Source organism: Corapipo altera, unplaced genomic scaffold (assembly GCF_003945725.1).
Source record: "Corapipo altera isolate COAL_440 unplaced genomic scaffold, ASM394572v1 60, whole genome shotgun sequence".
Lineage (NCBI taxonomy): Eukaryota > Metazoa > Chordata > Aves > Passeriformes > Pipridae > Corapipo > Corapipo altera.
Window position 1 is genome coordinate 7,464,588 of NW_020884912.1, and position 22,341 is coordinate 7,486,928.

General features: G+C 38.7%; 1 protein-coding gene across 6 annotated transcripts; it reads right to left on the bottom strand.

Moving 5' to 3' along the window:
• Window positions 1–158: 158 nt before the first annotated feature.
• On the bottom strand, window positions 159–22,039 carry GPLD1 (glycosylphosphatidylinositol specific phospholipase D1). 6 transcript variants are annotated; one of them, XM_027654052.1, is made up of 25 exons: window positions 20,923–21,890; window positions 18,046–18,101; window positions 17,464–17,542; window positions 16,240–16,337; window positions 15,321–15,431; window positions 15,007–15,055; window positions 14,452–14,506; window positions 13,411–13,518; window positions 12,665–12,692; window positions 12,439–12,578; window positions 11,434–11,499; window positions 11,068–11,188; window positions 10,407–10,546; window positions 9,208–9,394; window positions 8,102–8,212; window positions 7,066–7,140; window positions 6,474–6,630; window positions 4,661–4,802; window positions 3,978–4,077; window positions 3,798–3,891; window positions 3,037–3,213; window positions 2,563–2,723; window positions 2,298–2,324; window positions 2,151–2,201; window positions 159–964 (listed from the first exon to the last, which is right to left on the bottom strand). In XM_027654052.1, the coding sequence occupies exons 1-25, from the start codon at window positions 21,017–21,019 to the stop codon at window positions 887–889; spliced, it is 2,508 nt and encodes an 835-aa protein (XP_027509853.1). In that variant the 5' UTR covers window positions 21,020–21,890; the 3' UTR covers window positions 159–886. The 6 variants fall into 6 exon arrangements, 5 of the variants coding, with proteins under 5 accessions (XP_027509853.1, XP_027509852.1, XP_027509854.1 ...); XM_027654051.1 differs by having other exon boundaries at window positions 11,068–11,191; window positions 20,923–21,887; XM_027654053.1 differs by lacking the exons at window positions 2,151–2,201; window positions 2,298–2,324 and having other exon boundaries at window positions 11,068–11,191; window positions 20,923–21,892.
• Window positions 22,040–22,341: the final 302 nt, after the last annotated feature.

Here is a 22,341-nt window from a genome sequence, read left to right on the forward strand (position 1 = left end):
TTATTTTGGAGTACAACCTTTGGAATTCTGTGCTATTCCACGAACTTGTGTTATTTATAATAAAAATAACGCTTTGCATTTGTGAAGGAGGCAAGAGAGAGAAAGTACATACACATATGTGACTACGGACTAGGGTTGGTAATAATAGTATCATCACATTTTGCTGTTCAAGTTGTTTAATAGATAATGCATGCTCTTGTTAAACCTGCAACATACAAAACTAGTGTTAATAGTTGAAGACAATACTGTTAACAATAAAAGCAGTTAACAATTCTGAGTTACCATGGTCATGGAATTTTACATGAAGACACAAAGCGTATCAGAGTAGTCAGCCACAATTGCAAAAGAGAAAGTATTTCCTAAAACTTGCTTGTTCTTTTCTTCCCATGAGATCCCAGCTGCTCTACACCCTCAATCAAGACTTGCTAGAGACAGAGAGAGTCCTGTTCATTGGCACACACTTTTCTGTCAGGATTAAAGCTGCCCCTCCTCCATGCTTGTTATTTTGACGGTAACTTTCCGTAACTTAGAACACCTGTCTTTATCACAGTATACAAGGAATTGTAAATTATGCTGCTGTTTCCTGGTTTTGCCAAGAAAATACTCATATCTGACCAGTAAAGAAGGTGACCACTGAACATTCCTTATACAGCCAAATACTACTGTCAAAAATCTAGCTACCTGCTCACTTCAGCCTCTAAAAGGTTTTCAGACCAGCTGGCTTGTTCTAGGTTAAGTGATGTTGCTGCCTACAACAGAATTCATCAAAAGCTTGCTGACTTGGGGTCTGTTGGTTTGTGTGGGTTCAGGACAGTGTCATAGATACTACAGAGATTCTTCAGTAAAAGACCAGCTGTGCCCTGGTCTTAAAGGCTGCCATGAACTTTCAGAGTGAGTAGACAAAAAGCCTTCCACCAAGTCGAGCTTTCGCAGAACTTCTCTCTGCTGCCACTACAACTTCTTTCTGCAGAGATACAGAGCAAGGGTTAGCAAAATGCAGCTGCAGGTGTGTGGCTGCCTTAAGCTTCTATAATGGAAAGCAGATTTAGTCCATCTCATCAGTGTCATACAGAAATGTGATGAGGAGAAATAAGAGAGCAACCCACCTCATCAGAATAGCAGTTAACAAAGCAATTTGGCAAACAGATTTTATTTCATTTGGGGAACTGGAGCAAGCTGGAACCAATGAAATAAGTCTTGGAAATATAAACTGTTTCTCAGGGCTAAGATCAATACAGATGAAGCTGGAGTGGGTACTGGATTGGTGCCATAGCAATGGAACACAACAGCTTGAAAAACGGTCTCATTTGCACTGAGCAATGCCTGTGTTTCAGGTGTTGGATTATCCACCCTAGCCTAGCTGAGAAGAATTTACATTTCCAGGTGTTTCTCCATTGCATGTTTTAACAGCAAGAAGTTAGTTAAACACCATTTATTGAAGACCTGTTGTGTACCTCCTTTGCCTACTTCTGAGGCTTCCTCAGTACTCACACAGAGAACACCAGTGCTCACAGAGGTGATGTCAGAGTAAGGAGAACAGCTGAACAAGCACTAAGTAACCTTCAAGCTGAAAAAAAGGTTCCTCAGTGCATCATACAAACCTAGGGATTGACATTTGGTAAAAATAACGGGCATCTGAGTGAAACAAAGAGAAGCAGGTACACAGACATATCCAAAATCATTCCGGTAACTGGATCTCCCTATGCTTGGAAACACTTGACATGAATGGTGTTTACTGCAAGAGATAGCCAGGACAGCAAGCCTGTAAAGACTAAATGAGAGGGATGCTAGGGTGCCATTCATAGCTGAGTATCCACTTTGCATACAGGCTGGCATGAACAGTAAAGCCAGCTGGCACCTACACTCCATTTACCATGCAACCTTTCAGCAAAGTCCCAAGCAGTTTAGATTTCAGGCCGTTTTAAAGTGATTTCTTTCAATTCACGTTCCAAAATTTTGGCAACTCCATAGCTCATCCATAAAATGGTTTTAATTATTGGTTCAGAGAATTACTTAATTAACTATGTTATATGCTTAAGAAGCACTTAAGGTTTCTACAACTAAGATGCATGTGAGGTGTTAGCTAGCTAGTACTTGCAAGTGAGGTAGGAAGATGTTACGAAGCAACTGACAACGGTAATTTTTCTCACCTTGCTTTCAGATTTCACAGAGATAACAGAACTCCCAAATCTTGATAGTTCCTGTAAATAACATTGCTTGTTATAATGCTGCTAGTTTGCTTGGTTTTTTTTAAAAAGGACATTTTATTTTCAGTAGTTTGTTTTCTGTTTACTTACCTCAGGAGAAATAAGGACATACTGTGCCTGAAGAAGAAAAAACAACAAAATAAAAATTCAGTTGAGAGAACCATGCTAGGGGAATAGAAGACCAGTACAATAATCCTGGCTCCTAAACGACAAAGTCAGAATGAACAGGAGGAGCCAATTTGCAGAGATTCAGAAACATGAGTAAACCTTTTGTTTTGTGGACCCAAGTCAGAATGCACAGCATGTTTGTACTGGATGTACTCATGTCCTAATTTTACCTTTCGTGTATTCTTACCCAGTCCTCAGGACAGGGAGATATCCATGATCTGCAGTGACCTGTCACATTCCCTGAGGATGCCTGCTTTCCGTTGTAAATATAAACACGGCCAGCTGCCCCACCAAACAGTATTGAGGAGATGCTATTAGTTCTCAGTGGGGATGTCACAATCATTTCATCTGCAGGTATTACAAAGATGACATAACACATCAGAAGGAAATGAACGCTAAGCCAAAACACAAGAGAGAGCTGGCATTTACATACCTCCAGATGTCACAACTCCTATTAATGGTGGCAAGTAAAATGTTTCAATTTCTGACTGAGTTGCTTGGGATTTTAGAGAGGCCTCTCCGTAAGGCATGATGGAATACTAGTACAAGTCAACTGGGGAAGCAAACTGTGTTTAGCACTTGTATGAACATGTAGGTGAGCGGTCCTCCTTTTGCTAAAAGTTAAACACTTCAGCTCTGATCTAGATTCATCAAGCATTACCTAGTCCATCGTTATCCAGATCACTTAAGTATATGTCTCCTCCAAAACGAGAAAACCTCCTGTCCCCACTCAATGTGCTAAGCAAAGAAGGCTTGGTGCTATCTGTCAGGTCATATACCAGAGCCAGTCCAGCTTGATGCAGCACTGAGGACATAAATGAAATCCTATACAGGCTGTCTGGAAAAAAAAGTAACAGAAGTTGAGCATCTGACATAGGAACTCGGATTTAATACCTACAGTACATTAAGAGCAGGTAATACTGGCATTACATAAAATGGACAAACTAATTTATCAAATAATATCAAACGTTATATGGAATTAACACTAATTAGCTCAGGGAAAAATCTGTTAGCCATAGGACATGGGGAGAAATGCATTCAAGTTAAAGATAGATTTCTGCATTTTGACTTTCCCAATTCCTTACTGTCTGCTGCCAGAATGAGGACAAAATACTGTGTTATTTTAATTCCAAGAAATATGCAGTCTACTAGCAAATCACTGCTACATAAACAATGTAAGGTAGTAATACTGTGAAACCAATTTTAAGGATGGAAAAACCCACATTGAAACAGAGGCACAGTAGAGAGACTCTACATGTAAGACACTTAAAGGTAATTACAGTGATTATTTCTAATTTATTTTTTTTTTAATTACATGGCAATTTAAAGGTCCTTTTTCTAAATTAGAAATTGTATTCATCCTCTGGTCATACAGAAACAAACATGCTAAGGTAGAAATGGCTTCCAGTTTTCAGGACATACCTGCAGTAGGTGCACCCACCACCAAAACTCTCCTTGTGTTCCCAGCCACAGACATCACACCACTGGCCAGAGACAAACCCATTCGGCTCATCTCCTGTTAGATTAAAACACCTATGTAATTTCTACAGATTGTCACTTCAAATTATTCATAAGGTCCCATAGTGAAGAAGGAGCCCCTACCTTGTCTCCAGTTACCTCAAACCAGCGCTCTGTGCTCGGTGGGTTGTACCCGTACACCTTCCCAACACTCTGTCCGGCATCCGATGAGAAGGGATTGCATCTTGAATTACAATGCAAAATATAGTGGTTTGTAACAACATATTTTTGTACACTCACCTAGGAATGCTACTCTTAAAATATTGTCCCCTTTTACTTTGGAATAATAGCGCCTGCCAAATTCTAGAAATCTATTTTAGTAATTCCCATATGTGTCCTAACTAGTTACACAACATTTAGAGCACAGACTTGGCCTGTCTATCCAATTCTTTATCATCCAATACATTTTTGTCTTTGGTTTGCTTTTAAAAATGCTCTCTCAAAGTAAGAGTTATCTATACAATTACTAAAGGCGTGCTTACCTGTCAGCATTTTTGTGGCCCCTCTCCCCAAGGAAACCCAAGAAATTCTTCAGTGTCTCTAAATAACAAAGACCTGCTCTACAAAGGGTCTAAAGCCCCCATCTTCATAAGGAAGTGTGACAGTATAAAATATGAATTTAATAGAAAAATTAATTTAATAAATATAATCTAAGCAGGACAAAGAGGAAACTTTCTGAAAAGCTGGAACTCTAATCTATTAAAAAATTAAACCTTGTGGAAGTAGAGCAGAATGGAGGAGAGATCAAGCTCTCACATACAACACACCTAGCACAACTCTTCCATGTAGGGCTACCAATCAGTAGTAATGTTACGTTCTCCAGCTGGCATCTGTCAAGTGAAAATCCAAACCAAGCATAATTTTCTTCTCCCTGCACCATCCAGTTGGCATCCTGTACTGACAGAAATTCTGAGAGACCAGAAAAATATTAATTAAATCTTGGTGTACCCTGGCATAGAAAAATCCGTTAGCAATCCTCTACTGATTCATCCTATGACAACAAGTTTCTGTAAGCAAAGTTACACTGTCCATGATATGGCACCAGTAACTGCTGACTTCACTTGCTCACCCTGTAGCTGTGTTGGCTGGTGAAAGCCTTTATTTGACACAGCCTGTTTCTCAGTCCTTCCAATAGCCTACACAAAGCACATGGAAGCTACCAGTCAAGCCTGCCCTAAACTAGTCACCATTTATCAGAACTTGTAATTCTTCAAAGGTGGTGGGTGTGGGAGCTTCAAATAATTCTATCTATAATTTAAATAACTCATTCTGTGCTTTGGTTTTACAAAAATGTCAGTCAGCAGTGGGTTCTAGAACCCTTGTGGGTTCTAATAAGCTACAAAAAATAAGCATTATTGGAAATCTCACTTACATGATTGTGACAAAGCTGCCCAACCTTTACTAACTTTATTTAGCTCCAAGTGTGACATTTTGTCCCTCATTCACAACACTCCTTATCACCTGTACTCATTAACTGTGTTCACTTGTAGTGTTCCTCTTTAGCCATATGAAGGAGTATACAGAATGATAAAGATTCATCTTCTAAGGTACATTTACAGTTTTCCAAGGAAGAGCAGTGAGCCTGCCCAACACAGAGCTGAATCCATTCCTTTAGCAAGGCTTTCAACACAGTGTCCCACAATGTTCTTTTATCCAAGCTGGGACATTGCATCTGGATGGGTGGAGAACCAGATGGGAAAATACTGGTTGAGACAATCACCACCACAGGGCAGCAGACAGTGGGTTGTACTGTGAATGCCTGTGACAAGTGGAATGCCTTCAGGGATCTATCTTTGGACTCATCCTGTTAAACACTTTATAATAATTGATTTGGAGAAGGCAACAACATGGCCTTTCGTGCAGTTGGCAGATGAAAGGAGATTGTGGGGAGCCACCATTCAGAGGGACCAAGGCAGGCTAGAGGAACAGACTGGCAGGAACCTCACAAAATCCAGTGAGGACAAATGCAAAGCCTGACCCTAGGAAAGGAGATGCCCTTGCAGTGATAATAGGCTGGGAGAAGGTGTGTGGAAAAGGCCCTAGAGATAATGGTGGGCATGTGAGGCTCTGACAGCAAACAGCCGACAGTGTACCAGGCTATATAACCAGGAGCATGGCAAAGAGATGATTGTTCCCACTTTAATCTTCCCTACACCACACCTATAATACATGGTTCAGTAACAGGAAAGATGTCGATTAACTGGAGCCAATTTAGTAGGGGTATTCCATGCCTTCTGTGCCTGGTGTGCATGGTGGGAGGACAATAGAAAATGAGCATAAACTGAAACAAAAAAGGTTCATACTGGCTGTAACAAGACATTTTTTCCCTATGAGGACTGCCAGAAAGTGGAACAGCTGCCCAGAGTGGCTGTGTAATCTCTGTCATTAGAGATTTTTAAGACCCAAATGGACAAAGCCCTGAGCAATTTGATCTGGCTTCACAGATCTCTCTTATTGAGCAGGAGGCTGGACTAGACACTCCCTGAGATCCCTTTGAACCTGAATTATCCCATGATTAATTAGGAACAAATGAACAGTCACATAAAATATGGGAGGGCTAATTTACTCAATAAATATTACCTTGGTCACTCCTGTTGAAATAAGAGTAAAATGCAACCACAAATCCTCTCTGCTGCCCACCACCAGGTGCATATGGAGAGCCCACAACCAGATCAGCATTTCCATTCCCATCAACATCAGCTGCCAGGAGGGACCAACCAAGATTACAGTAGGAATCCTGCAATAAACAGTTAAAGCCTGAAATAGAACTGAAACCACCAATTTTGTAACAAAATAGAGCAACTCACATCTAAAGAGCTAACTAAATTACCTGCCCACTCCTTGGCTTCAGTTTTGTTTTCTTAGAGGGTTTTTGGATTGGTTAGTTGGGGAGTTTTGGCTTTTTTTTTTTTTTTTTGGCTATGCATCTTTCTGTTCACCTTGCTGCCTCCCCTGCACTGAGGTACAAATGTCTTTCCACATAAAACTAACCTAGGCAAGCACCTGCTTGCTCCAACCCCATCAGTCTAAATTCCCTTGCAATTTGATTTTAATGTTCTTTTTTCAAGCCCATGAGCCCCTTTCCCCTTTATCTCACCTCCCACTTGTGTAGACTTGTGTTGGCCTGGCTAACAGCATAACATATACAGGATATTATATGCTATCAATATACCTGACAAGTTATGGTAACGTTTGGCTGAGATGCCAAGCCTCTTCCCTCAGAGCCGAAGTAGACATACACAGCACCCTAAACAGCGGGAAAACCAAATATGGCATGAGAGCATCTGCATGTCAGTACCAGGTACAAAATCCAAGGCAAATCAGAAGAAGTGGAACAGTTCTGCAGGGACTATTAATACAACTGCATTTTTCTTATCACAGCCTTCTCACAGTTCTGTCTTTTCTACCCCAAACCTAAGAATATTCATGTTGTAATGGGTAAGGCTGTAACCCAGCAACAAACTAGAGAAGTACATTTTCATCATACTGTGGGTAAGATGCAAGGACAGTGTAGTGCATATTTGTATTTGTTACACATCCACTCAGGTGGCTCAAATTTTGATAACTATTATTTAATGCAATGGCAAACAGTGCCAGGCACAACAGATGCACACAATTTTTCAAGATAGTGGGTCAACATAAAACTTAAATTATCTAATTTCTTTTTTAGACAGATAAGTTAGTAGCTGAAATTCTGAAGAGTTTTAAGCTTAATGGATGTGGTTTAAATCAAAACATTTTACCTTTCAGTTTGCTTGAGCTGAAAATACTCAGGGACCATTATGTGGGCTTAAATGGTAAACTGCAAGTCATTAAGCCTCTGTAAATTGATTATTTTAGCAAGTGTGTCTGTGTTCATATCACATTTTAGCTATCATCTGTCAGCCTGTGACAGCATATGACAAAGCTCACTGATCCATGAGGTTCATTCCAGACTGTCAGTTCCTAATCAAAAAGAGTACACTTGTATTTCATGAATGGCCCCTTACATTTCCAACACATCAGTGCTGCAAAGTCACAATCTGATTTGGATTTTTAATGTGCAAAAAAGGCCACTGAAAGGGAAATACGGATAGCTCTCATTGCTCTAGTCAAAGTATCCACAAAGATTATAAACTTTTGTGTTTAAATTACAATGTCACCTTGAGCAACAACAGAAATTCTCACTCTCATTTCACTGTTCAAATAAAACCAAACAACAAACTTACTTTGTAAGTAAGAAACTGGGATCCCACAGAAGGTGCTCCAATTGCCAGATCAGGCACTCCATCTTCATTAAAGTCCAGGACTGCCAAGGCAGAACCAAATCTTCCTGAAGGCTAAAAGAAAAGGGATTGATCTCAGGAAAATAACAAATGTTTTCAAGACAAAACCATAAAAACCTAATGCACATTTGCACAAGGAAGAACTGGAAACAGATGACAAAAACCTATCCAAAGAATTTTTGTTCTCCCAAGTAATAACCATCATACCAATACACTAACTCAGAATCAACTGTTCTATTTGTGGATGTGGAGGTGTTAAAATACAAGATAACACAACAGAGTGCCATTTTGCTATTTCCTCTTCTGAGCCCAGTGCACCATGGATATTAAGCTTATGATCTTTCTTGTTGATGCAATAGCTGTAAAACACTAAAACATTACATAAGAAGACAGCAGTTATTAATCCACAGTTTATAACCACAGAAACAGATTAAAAGGAAATGTATCTCATTTCTCTCTATTCTATTCTTTGTGAGTAAAGATATTTTCTACAGAGGATTGTATTTATTACTCAAAAAGGTCATTTGATCCTGCTTAGTTACAAGCCAGCCACCAGCATGTCAAATCCCAGTTTCCTCTTTTATTTTTCTTAAACACATTGCACTCTTACTAAAGACAAACAATTATTTTGTGAGAATTAACCAATTAATTAGAAAAGTAGCTTTAAAGGAATTGAAACATATTGAATTAATATAATTATATTTAAAAAGAAGGGAAAATCACAATATTTTTTAAATGCAGGGACCTGAACGAGATATATTGGGAATGTACAGAGATATTACATCACTTTTATTCAAGGGCAAATTATGTTTTAATACCTGCTTATTTGGCACAGTAATGAAAGTGAACCTACAGATCACTACTGCTTTAATTGTTCCTGTGACTTTAGTAATGGTTATTTTTCTTGAAAAGCATATGACATCCTTTAATCAGGAGGAGAATTTCAGGAATAATATTCATACACATTAACGATACCGTTTCTCAGTCAAAATTTACCACATTTTCAGTCCAAAAAATTTAAGAGACAAATATCTGATTTGACCCCTCACCTGATGACCTTGTAGTACTTGGTCAGCTTTCCCATCCAAATCCATGTCCTCCCGTGGTAAACCTGACTGGTTACAGTAGACTACATACACCCGTCCTATCTGAACACGGCCCATGGTGCTGTACCCTGGTGCTCCAACCACCAAATCTTCATATCCATCCTGGTTTAGGTCAGCTGAGATCATTGCCCTGTACAGCAAGGGAGTCAACAAAATCAGCATTAGCTTCCAGACTACCACAACATCAGTGGAAAATAAATAATTTTAATTCAGGTAAACCAAGACCTGTGTTTCCCGATATAGTTTTGTAAAAATCTATGCAGCGTTTTTCATGTTATATATTTGATTTGTGTTTTCTTGGATTAAATAAAACTAGATCCTTCAAGATTCATCTTCCATTAATGCATCTGAGATCTGTAGGAACTGCTTTTTACTGACACAAGGCACCTGAGAGCCTTCATAGCAAGGAGCATGAAAAAGGGCTGCTTGCATATGACACAGAATACAAAAGATGAAATTAAGTATCTTTTAAACTGAGCCTCTGATTTAATTGATGGATTTAAAAGGAGATAAGCAAAGGGATTACAGGTTTCAGTAATACGTTGGAGTTTAGTGAGGGAATGTGGAGAGAAAAGAACTACTGCTAATTTAGCTGGTGTGAAGTAAATGCAAACATTAAATCCAAATTTTGAGTCATAACAAGTGAAGCAAGATGAGCAGCAATGCAAATTTATTTTAGTACTCTCCCCTGTTGCAGGTCAAGCTAGAACCTCTCTGGAAAGAAGAGAGAATATGCTTCTCTCTGTCCTGAATCAATCTTTGAACTGCCTACTAGTCTTGAGCATTTCCAAGAACACTCACATCATCAGTAATCAACTCACAACAGCCAATTAATTTTGCAAAAACATCAACCAACGACTAAAAGAAGCGTAACATAGTTCTCATACTGTTCATAACTAGAGCCAATGTTGGTTTTAATTTTGGCTCCTTCCATTCTGAGCTTGATCAACATCTGAAAGAAAAGTCTTATGGGCTAACTTGCTGTTCTGAACAGACAACATAAGCCATTCCGCCAGATTTGTACATCTAATTGATTTGGACTTTCACATTTAAGAGTATCCGAAGAATAAACAATAATATTTTGGTGGATACTCAAAATTTTCAAAAATTAAGTGGGAGGCGGGAGGAAAAATATTACAAACCATCCAAGTCTAGCATAGGGTGAGGTCAGAAAATATGAAGCTACTGGCTTGGAGATGTGCTTAGAAGATTTCTGATGTGTAGCTGCTAATGCTCTCCAGATATTGGTTGTAAAAGGACGGTTCATCAAGCGGAGGGAATTCTGAAATAAAAATAAGGAGACACAAGAATGGTTAAAACACAGGCTGAAACTCTAGAACATTTTGCGACACCTCAAAAACCAAGCCACCAACAGTGGAAATCACCACATGGATCTAAGAAGAGTCTGAATCAGGTCATAACCACCATTTTAGAAAGAGACAAAAATCTGTATGCACTAAATGGAGCAGTGTTAATTGTTCACTGTGATGCTTTGCTGGGAGTTCTTAATCCCCCAAAAAAGTGATCAACTAATTCTGTAACATGTAAATACTAGAGATATATTTTGTCCTTTTTGCCACTGCAAGATGTGTTCTAACTTCACTATACAATGAACAAAGTGTAAAAGTTGAGTATTTATGATGTACATATATAGATTAACAATGATACTGTAATCTCCTTGAAGTCAGAGGCTATTGCTAATGTCCTGAGACCCTGCTCCATTGTGCAGCATTTCAGACAGAAATTAAAACAATTTTATGTAGAGCTGAATTTTACCTGACACGTCTGTCACTTCTCACTTACTGTTGCCCAAGACTGCATGTTGAAGTGAACTCCTCTTTCTGTATAGTTTATATTCTTCTCAAGTGATTCTGTAAGCAAAGAAGTTGTATTCTTGTGATGTTCATGTTTTGATTGTTTGTTTCTGCTAGAATAAAGAGGGCAGTAATAAGAATTAATATAACTGAATTGATGACTTGAGGTAAAAGGCTCTCTTAGGTTCTACACAGTTCCCCTATACAAAGTTTACTTATTCATGCTACAAGAATCTCAAATTCACACACAAAAAGATAAATAAAAACATCTCTAATTTTCAATAGCTCACTGTCCACATTAGCAGAAGACTCTCCTTTCACCACTACACCTTTGAACCTCCAGAGCTGTACTTACATGTGGTTGTCCCTGTGCTCCTTTGTGCAATTTATAAACAGAGGGTTCTCAGGCAGGTAACAGCCACTAAAGAAAAATATGCAGAATCCACTTTAAAGATTTTCCTACAATGGAAGTGAAACTAAAAATACAAGTTTTATCCTTACTGATTCCTCTGCTAGAAGTCATCAGTTTTCTCAAGAAATTCAAAATCAGAGCATCATCATAATCCCTAGAAACCTTGCTGATATTTTATTTTAATGACCTTGATTAGGTTCTATATGAATCTCATGTTTCTTGAAGGAAACTTAATGTAACATGCCCTGTTATTTCTATGAATCTAAAGCACTTTCAATGAAAGTGCCATTCTGGAGCAAAGAACAGAACAGAATGTATTTCAAACATAATTTCCCAAAATAGCCACAGTGATATTTTCCATATAAATGGATGGATTAATTGCCACTGTTGGTCTTATAAAGTTATTTACAGTAAAGCTACATTTGTAAGAGAGTCGTACAAGGCTAGTTGTATAAAAATATTAATTTGTGAGTAGAGGTCTGAGCTTCAACACTAGAATATATACTACTACTTTTTGTAATCCTATTTGCTTAAAGTGCCTGAAGGTAATATCTGACATCCCCTCAGAAGAGACATCTTTGCTGACTGATGACAGCAGCCAGAAGGTGCAGTCTCAGATAGCCAGGCCAGGCAGAACTTTAGGGCATGGCTATGCAACTTTTAAGCAGGCCCTTGAGCATGTCTTAAAGAGTACTCCAAATGTTCCCTGCTGAGTATCAGCTGGGGATGCCAGAGGCTTGCCTGGGCAAAGGAGTGTGAATGCATAAGAAATGCGAACTCAAGGTAATCCTGTACACCCAGGTAAAAGACATACATAGAAATCCCTTTGTCCAAGAGAGGATTTAAAGCTTAGCACCTCTTTTAGGAAAGAACCTGCCTTTAGAAGGGCAATTAAATGAGTGTTAAAACTTGACTACTGCGTTTCATATTCCAGGACACACACTATACCTGGTTCCATTCTCTAGCATGTGGCTGGTCATCTCAAAAATATTGTTTGTCCAGAACGCCATGTCATCCACTCCTCCAAGGAAATATTCATGGAACTTCTCCACCAGAAATGCAGATTTACTAGCATATCTTGGAAAAAGCTGAGAGACAGGCCACATATTTAGTAAGTGGACTACACTGTCTCCATGCAATCTGTTCATTTTTATAAAGGAAACAGAAGACCAACCTTGGAAACAGCAAGCCTTTCTCCATGCCTAAAAACAAAAAAAATCTTCAGAAATAAAACTTGCTTCACTTAGTATTTAAATATGTAAACAGTTCTTTTCAAGGTTCCTGTATAGTAAAAACTATGCAAGTCAGTGTATTTCCCTGTTGGTTGTTAAAATGTTTTTTAAAGTTGTAATGTAAAAAGTAATGATACAAGCTCTGTTTTTGCCTTTAATTTGGAGGGATTCACAGTTTTTGTAAATGCTATGTAACTATTGGTAATTAACTGAAATAGAGAATACAGCTGGGCTGTTTAGGGTATTCAAAAGCATACACTGCCAGATATCCAAAGTCTCTTTTGAATTATTCCTAGACTTGAAAGGATCTACATAAAATGTAGATAACCCAATTTAGCAATGTGCACTACTCCTTCAGTATGTGAAAATTATATTGCTAACTTGCTGCAATACAGTAGTGCTTGAAGACACAGTTGTTCTCAAATAAATAGGCATAAATGTGTTAAAGGTGTAAATGCATTAAATAACCAAGATTCAGCATCTGTGGTATAATAATTAATTTACCAGTCATTAAGCAGTTCAAATTTGAATTCTAGTCATTAAAAAAAACTCAAGTGTTTTATGATTTTGGGATCTAGTAGTGGGTCTATATTTCTGACCGGCATGCATAAGGCATTTCAAAACAGCTATCATAATTTTCCTACATATGTTTCATTTACGAAAACCCAGAAAAAGCTATTCAACTTACAGTTCAAGATACAGCAGGAAAGTACAGTCAGTAATTGTGCTTTCAGTTATGATCTCCTTTCCATAAAATTCCTTATAGATAGCTGCTAGGTCTTTGACAGGCACATACCTAAAAAAGAGAAGAAGGTATTATTATAACAGATTTTCCACATCACCTGATAAAAGATTACAGTTTCTGTAATAAAAATAGCCTGCTATAAAATATTCTAAATTTCAAAAGGCTACATAAGGTATGAAGATTTAAAAATAGCAGAAACACCAGGACTGCACATGCAGTTACTCCATGCACAACACTCTCCTATTGTTTAGATTCAAAGTCTGTAGAACCTTTCCCCTACAGCTACTGCTAATAGTGTTTCCACACTGCCCACACTGGTTTCCTGGCTTGATCACATCCTCCAACTGGATGTCCTCCAACTCTCTGTTGTGCCAAATCTACTCCTAGACAAATAGACATTTCACACAGCTGTGTCAGAGATTTATTAGTGAACCATGTCTTCTACACCTACGTAAACTACATTCTACTTAACAAAATCGACTCAAATTACCTACTTTATTAGCAGAAAAAAAGGTTTTTATGAGTTTTTTATTTCAGTTAAAAACTGTGAGAAAAAAAAATGTGTATATCTAAATCTTCTGCTCATTTTTATGCTTTTGAAACCTGTCTGGATTCAACATCCTCAACTTCCAAAACTTTAAATAAATCTCATTTGCGTTATTTAACTAACTTCTAGGATATTCCAGCAAAATGTTTTCACTGGTTATTTTATATATAAAAACTTATAATTCCTTTCAGAGATAAATAATTTAATCTTTCTTGTTTTGTTCCTATACATAAAATGCCTTTTTTTGTATCCTTCCAGTTTTTCATGTCAGGGAACAGTACATATGTATATAAGGAACACCAAACCCAGAAAAATTTAAATAGCTGCAAGGGTTCCTTTTGAAAGAAAAATAAAGAAGGACAGCATTTTGTTAAAACACAGTGATTATACAGAATAAGTAGAAATAAATATTAAAGAAGGTAACCTCATTATCTTACCAATTTGATGCCAGATAACTGAAGTCCAGCTCAAAATGACTCACTACATCTCCTCCTGAGGATGGAAGAATGAAAAAAACCTACATAGTCCAACAAACTAAACCTGTTAAGTGTCTGTCATGGATAACATTGCCCATGAAGCCACGTATGGCTTTGCTGTCTGTATTTATACGGCAGATCTTCCAGTTATACATTTAGAATACATAAATGGTTCACCTGAAAGTATGCTGCACATTTTATACCTCCAGAGAATAAAAATTATTTACCATTTAAAATCACAGTAGTGACTCCATTTAAACACTAGCATCTTTTCATCTGCATTTTGGCTTTAATCCAAGTGTTTATATGCCCTATTATATCTCCTGAAACATGGAGCATGAGGACAGGTATAGCAGGACTTTGCAAGCTATGGGGTAGGGCAGGAATACAGTGTCCATATGACCCATTCTTGGCTCCTGCCTTGCATAGGCTAAGAGCCAGAATCACCCACTGTGGTTTTGAAGAGGACTAGTTTTTCCAACAGAAGGATCTATGATTGGCAAACAGAAACATTACCAAAATCGCCAGCACTGTGAGCTTCTGAGTATGAACCGTGAAAATCAATCTGGAGAAAGAGAAAAACAAGACAACTGCCTGTTTCTTTCAAAATGAGCAGAAACAAACTATCCAAGCAGCCCTAATGTTTACAGGTTCCAAATCTGATCAACTTCATTCCTATGAAATTCGTGACATTGCGTCTTTCCAAAAATCTTCCTGAAACAGGTCTCCAGCTTTTCTCTTCTCCACCACCCTGCCCCCCACAGTCAAAAGCTAGGCTATCCATTCCAATAAATCCAGTTGTATTAATAAATAAAAGAATACAGGCTTACTTCTCCCATGGCCTTTAGAAATCCTTGGTCGATGCCCAGGCTATGCCAGCTAACATCTGCCACCATATGTGAGGCAATTCCAAACAGGAAAGCCACCAGTTTCTCTGTAGCCTACACAACAACAATCCATTTGATGCAGTATCAGTAATTTTACTCCTGTCTTTAAGAAGAGGTGAGCATTTTATGTAAGTGCATTATACGAGGATATAGGTGAGAAACTCTTACAATCCAAGAACATAGCATAACAAAGTGTTGATCACTCATTCCTTGATGCTGGAGTCACTTTTTGTGACTAGCTTTAAGCACCTCATAGGTCCAAGGCCATAGAATTAAGTGGCTGATGTCAGGATAATTTGTGTACTTAAAGTTAAATGTGTACTGAAGTGTTTTTCTGGACTGAGGATAAACATTTCCACATTCAAGGAGTGAGCCCCCTCTGCCACCACGGGTGTTGTGCAGGCACACAGAGGAGAGAAGGACATTCCTGTGCACTCTCACTTTTGACAAATTGTTTTTCCTCTCCTCCTACACAGTTCATAGACCATAAACAAGAGTAAATCAGGACTAAGTCAAAGAATACACAAGTGAGAATTCTAAAAGATGTCTCATTTTCAAATGGCAAACCCTCAAGGAGATCTGACAGGAATGCAAGATCACCAATCGCATTTGAAAGTCTGGATCTATGAAAGGTATCATAAGCATGAGACCACAGTGGAGATAACTGACAGACTTTACATGGAAACTGCAACTTTTTGTCTGGTAAAGATGAAAACAGGATTTCAAATGTTCCTATGTCAGGAGAGACTTTAATGTAAAAATGTGGGGGTTTTTTCTACACTTCACAAAGGATGAAATTGCAACAAGTGAAGGTGAGGAAAGCAGTTGAAAGCAAAGTCAAAAGCTGATGAAATTTTCTTACCTCTTCCCAAGGCTGAGGATAATTCCTTCTGATGTACTGAATACTTGCTTTGAGAAATGGTGACCAGTGAGTGTCTTCAGACACATCATGGAATATTCCTATTGCAATAAAACTATATCAGTATTTCATTTGTTCTTTGAGGAAAAATGAAAAAAGCCACAGACTTTTGTTCAATTTCATATCACACAGATGATACAACTGGAATCCATTTAATGAGAAGAGACTTATTTTATATGATTTATACTATCAAAACAAATACTACATTTACCTTCCATGATTTTGGTCTGAAGCATCTGAAAATTTTGTGCCTGCTCTCTTTTTCTGTGACTATGAGTAGGTACAGTACAATGAAAAGCTGCCTCACAAGCAGAGAAGATAAAAAGAGTTGACAGAGAAGTTGTTGACTAAATTGATACATTCACTTGTATGGCAGAAAAGCTGATGGGCATGGCAGCCAACTCAAAATATCATGTTTTGGGACAGGTATCAGTTTCCACAGGGCAGAGAAGGGCTATGTCATCATCATCATCATCATCTTTTTCAACAGAAAGGCAAACTTGCCAAGATACAGTTAGTGTAGGAGTAGAAAAAGGGTAGAGGAAAGCTAGTCTTACACTATTTTGTTATTGTTGGGGTTATATATGCTCCTATCCTCTTTGTGACTGATCTGAGGAAACTAATATTTCTTAATACAGAAATTAGCACCAGGCTTTCCATAAGACTTAAAAAAAAGAGATCATTTTGTCCTCTCAGTTTTTCCCCAAGCCACTATTTAGTAATTAATCTGGTCTGCATCAGGAAGGCCTGGGGAATGAGGATAAGGATACCTTACATAATACCTTTTCTTGGAAGATGGGCAAAAATCAATACAGTCATAATATAAAAATTAGCACTAGGCTTTTCATAGGACTTAGAAAAAAAGATCATTTTGTCCTCTCAGTTTTTCCCCAAGACAGTATTTAGTAATCTGACCCATTAAATACCCATTAAATTACATTTATCCCAAAGTTACATTCTAAAAACATTTTCAAATGTGTTTTCCTTCTAAGTTTTACAAAAAGGCTTAAAATACTAACAAAAATGGCAGATATTTTTTGCAGGAAGGCGTTTTTTGGCCATACTTCATTTCTGACAACATAACTATTTTCAACCCTACTAAATTCTCTAGGATTTCCACATAAAAATACAGTTGTTAATACCTTAGACTCATACAGCTTTTCTTACCCGCTTTGCAGACTGGTGAATAAAAGGCATCAGGATAAATGCTCCCAGCTTGAAATGCATCTTGGTGGTTTAGTAATAACTGGGGAAAGAATGTGGGAAAAAGGAATCAGAATGCTATTGCACAGCACGAAAACACATTTTACTGCCTATATAAAAGATAAAATATAAATATCCAGCAAGACACAACTATTATCTTGGTAAAATACACCATGTGGTGCAAAAAACCTTGCTGTCATTTTGCTGTCCTTATGTTTATTAAATCTCCTTTCCAAAAGTCCCCTACTTCTTATACAACTCCTAGTACAATAATTCTTCTAATACAAATACTCAAGTAGAGTATGACTAAAAAAGATGGGAAAACACATAAGAAACTACACAAAGTATATATATACACATTGGTATAATTGTTACATATTTGTAATAGTATTCAGATGGAGTCAAATGATTTTCAACAGAAAAAAATACAGTCTTGGCACAATGTTGACACAGATATTACTGGGAATAATAACAAAAGGCAAGAAGATGGACAGAAAAACATCGAGAAGAAAGGTGTACATAGTTAAGCAATAATGTGCTTCGTACCTGTCTATAATTAACACTCCCTTCATTCTTAATGAAAAATTCCAGAGCTCTATGTGCTGAAAAACAACATATCGAAGTATTGATTTATAGATATTGTATCCACGTCCGTGTTTTGTTAAAAGCATTAGTAAAACCAGAAAACACCACATTTTCATATCTAAACCAAGTAGCACATGCATGAAACATGATTTCTCACAGAATTATGTACCTGTGAGAGGGTGTGTTTTCTCACCTAGGGAGCCAATGAGGAAGTGCTGCTTCTGTGGCAGACTTGGGCACTGAGGTATCATCAGTCTGGTCCCAAGCTGACCAACTAAGTTAAAATCACAGGGAAGTGAATTTCCCATGTCCGGAACTGAGCTACAGCAGTGAACTGAAAGGATCACACCCAGCACATACAGAGCATGGACCATAAAGCTGTAGCTGTATTTATGTTTCACTGTTGCCCTTAACTTTGAAAAAGGTACCCTGGGAATCAAGGTGGATGTTTAACAGTTCGATTAATTTTTAACATGTATGAAAAGCAACAAAAATCCAAAGTCAGCAAGGTAAATAACACTGTTTATTCACTGAATAGGCAGGCATTCTTACTGTCAAAATCTTTATTAAGTGTAACGAGAGAATGAAAAAAATTGACACTACTTTACTTTAATAAAGTCTCCTTTTAATTAGTGTTAGGAATGATTTATTAACCCTATTTCTAAAAATACCCAACATTGCCATTAAAGATAGTTATAAAGTAAGACTAAATTTAATTTGTTCCTTATCAAATAAATCGCATCACAAAAAACCAAAACAAAACACAACAAAAATATCCCACCAGTAGTGTTCTGGAATAAGATATAGACAAACTGTGTGGGTTTGAGTGATCTTTCACTTTGAATTTTAACCACTGATCTAAACAACCCTTTATTCAAATATGTTAAGATACCTTAAGGACCAGTCTTTCACCAAAATAGGAACAACAGCAACATACTACTACTACTACTACTACTACTACTACTACTAAGTCATCTATAATGTTATGGCTCAGACATTTCAACATACATCTCAGTGTGGGAGAGTCTCAGTTTGCCAGTTTGCTTTTTGTGCCTTCCAGCTTCCTTTCACTTTTCTCATTACTCAAGTGGGCCCAGGTCCCACAACTCCACTTTTACACGGAATTTTGTGACGTGTCCCCACAGTTCCACAGAGCCCCACAAGTCTGACAGAAGTCCCTGGGTGAAAAAGCCTCCCCACTCAGACCTGCCTTCAGCAAAAAGGCTGTGGCAAGTAGGACACAGCACAGCTCTGCGGAGCACACTGAACACGATTAACATTCTGAACAGGCAGAGCTTTTCACCATTTTAAAAGCACTTTCAAAAAACTGTCCAGGGTAGACTTTGGTGCTGGTTTGGAGTCAGAGGAGTTTCTTTCTGCAATTTGTTGTTTGGTGTTTTGTTTGTTTGTTTTTTGTTCTGTTGGGCCTTTTTTTTCCTGGAATACTCAGTGTTTGCGTTTCGGGAATACTTTCATCTAATCATCATAGACTTTTATGTGCACAATAAAAGCACTCACTTTAGCAGCATAAGAGCTGATCATAGTTTAATGTCATTTTCAAACGAATGGACAAAATTTGTTGTAAACAAATGGTTTAAATTAAACAATAGACCCCAATAGTTTAGTGTACACAATACTCCTCAGACAAACAAGATCTTTAAATTATATAAACACAGGTTTTCTGCTACATGTTTCCTTGTTTAGAAAAAAATGACTGCTTGGGGACAGATCTGTAAGCTCATTTCTCTAAGTAGATCTTTTTGCAAATACACTTTATTCTAGCAAATCTGTTATTTCAAGTCTTCAGAAGCTCATACTCAGTAATTAGAGCCCCGGGCTGGCAAAGATGTATGCACTTGCCTAACCTCAGGCATATGACTTCTCCTACCGATTACTATGGGTTTCTTGACACACCCTCAGGCAAAGCAAATGGTTCCAGGATGCTGACTGAGGGAACAACACTCAGTAAGGGAACATACTCTGTCTCGAATGCCATGAATAATCCCAGCCTTTAACTTTTTCAAAGTTGCATGCATTCAGTATTAAAGTCTGAGAAGATCACCTGAATAGAGGCAACATCCTATGTTTTACCATCTGTTTGAGCAATAGATTTAGAAACTAAACCAGAAGAACAAACAATTAAAACTGTCAATTATTATGAGTAAATGTTTCAAAATAACCTCAGACTACTCGTGTCTGTACTTGCAATAACTGTAACAGAAGCCAGATTTTAAAAATAACATAGGCAAACAAGAAATTAAAACCAGAAATATTCTCCATTTTCATGTTCACTCAGTTCCCTCCTTCATTCTCTACAAATCTAGGCTGTTCAGGCTACAGAGAGCAACCTACCAGAAAGAGACAGAGAACAAAATTTTCATTATGATACAAACACATTACGGCATTTCACTATTTTATGCATTTTATTTTAATACACAGTGATTTGAAAACAGATCTACCACAAATGACCTGTGTTATGCTTTAGTTTAAAAATAACAATCCCATGAATTGCCTAAAGTATTCCTCTTCTTTCTCCAAACCAAACTCTGTCTGCGTAAGACTCACAGACAAAAACATTCCAGTTACATAATGCCGGTGCTTTAGAAGATGGAAAAATACTCACATCAATTCAAGCATTTTGCTTATAAAAACAGTAAAGTTTCAAACTCCAAAATCAAACTACTCATCTACCCTATGTGTTATTCACATTTTTTTAATGATGTAGACTGCTCGCTGCTCTAATATTATTTCTTTTCTTTGCTTTCCAGCTGAACTTGAATTTACTTATCTTTACAAGCAACCCAAAACACATGAAAATTCATTCTGAACATGTCTTACCTATTTCAATATGTGTTGAAATTCCACATGGGATACATCTTTGACAGAAATGGTACAGTATAATCAGGAAAACAGACCAAATCTTCAGACCAGCCATGATGCTGGCTCAAACTGTGGTTTTCAGAAGCCTGGAGCAGTAGCGCTGTGACCTTTGCAATGTAGGTTACGGAGCATGTCTTTTCTTTCATACATACTGCTGACACAGCAAGTAAACAATTGCCATATTTGAAAGGCTATTTTATACCAATGCTTTTTTTTACCTCAAATAAAGCAATTTATAAAAAAAGAAATGATCTATGGGTGTTCTCCCCTCTTGAATTCTGTCATATCTCTGGGGTTTGAGCAGTGTAAATGCCATCACTGCACAGCAGCAGTGAGATTTCTCTGTACAATAGCAAAGCAAAGAGCATCCTACCACTGTTTGCCCAGCTCATGCTGCACGTGCCTTACAACAGCTACATCACATTTCACATAAAAAAAAATTAAAGCCAATTGTCAAAGCAGTATTAATAAAAAGACAGTAGCTCCTGACACTACTCAGCCTGCGGGCAAGGCTGGCACATGTGGCACAGCCACACTGGTTCCCAGTGAGATGGTGGCACCAAGCAGGGGCTTCACATGGCCCTTGTGCCAGAGACTGACCACAGTTGTCATGGGACCCCACGGTCAGAAACGACAGTCGATGGCCAGTGTGCCCACAGGCCCCCAGGGGCTGGTGCTCCCACAGCCAAGCCATCAAGCTCAAGTCAGCCTGGGGGAGAGGAGACTGAGAGGCGACCTCATAGCAGCCTACAACCTCCTCACAAGGGGAAGTGTGGGGACAGGCACTGATCTCTCTAGTGACCTGAGGGAACGGCATGAAGCTGGCTCAGGGGATGTTTAGGCTGGATATTAGAAAGAGGTTCTTCACCCAGAGGGGTGGTCGGGCAGTGGAACAGGCTCCCCAGGGAAGTGGGCACAGCACTAAGCCTGAATGAGTTCAAGAAGGGTTTGGACAACACTCTCAAGCACGTGGTGTGACTCGTGGGGTGTCCTCAAAGCCAAGAGTCGGACTTTGATGACCCCTGTGGGTCCCTTCCAACTCAGGACGTTCCATAATCCTATAATTATAACCCTCCCCTCTCCCTCCGGGGAGGGGCGTCTCGATGGTTCAGGAGTAACGGGACTCCGGGAAGCAGAAGCCAACCCCCCCCCCCCCCCCCAACCCCGTACGCTGCAATCCCTGCCAGGGAAGATGAAGCTCCCCAGCCGGGACCGCCGCCGTTCCCCGCCAAGGCGCTGCTTCGTGCCCGGCCCCTGCGCGGCTCCTCCTCCGGGGCGGCGCGGGCGGGCCGTGCCGGGGCCCCGCTGCCTGTCGCCGAGCGCGGCCATGGCGACCGTCCTTCCGCGGGGCGCCGCCGCCGCCCGCCGCCGCCTCCT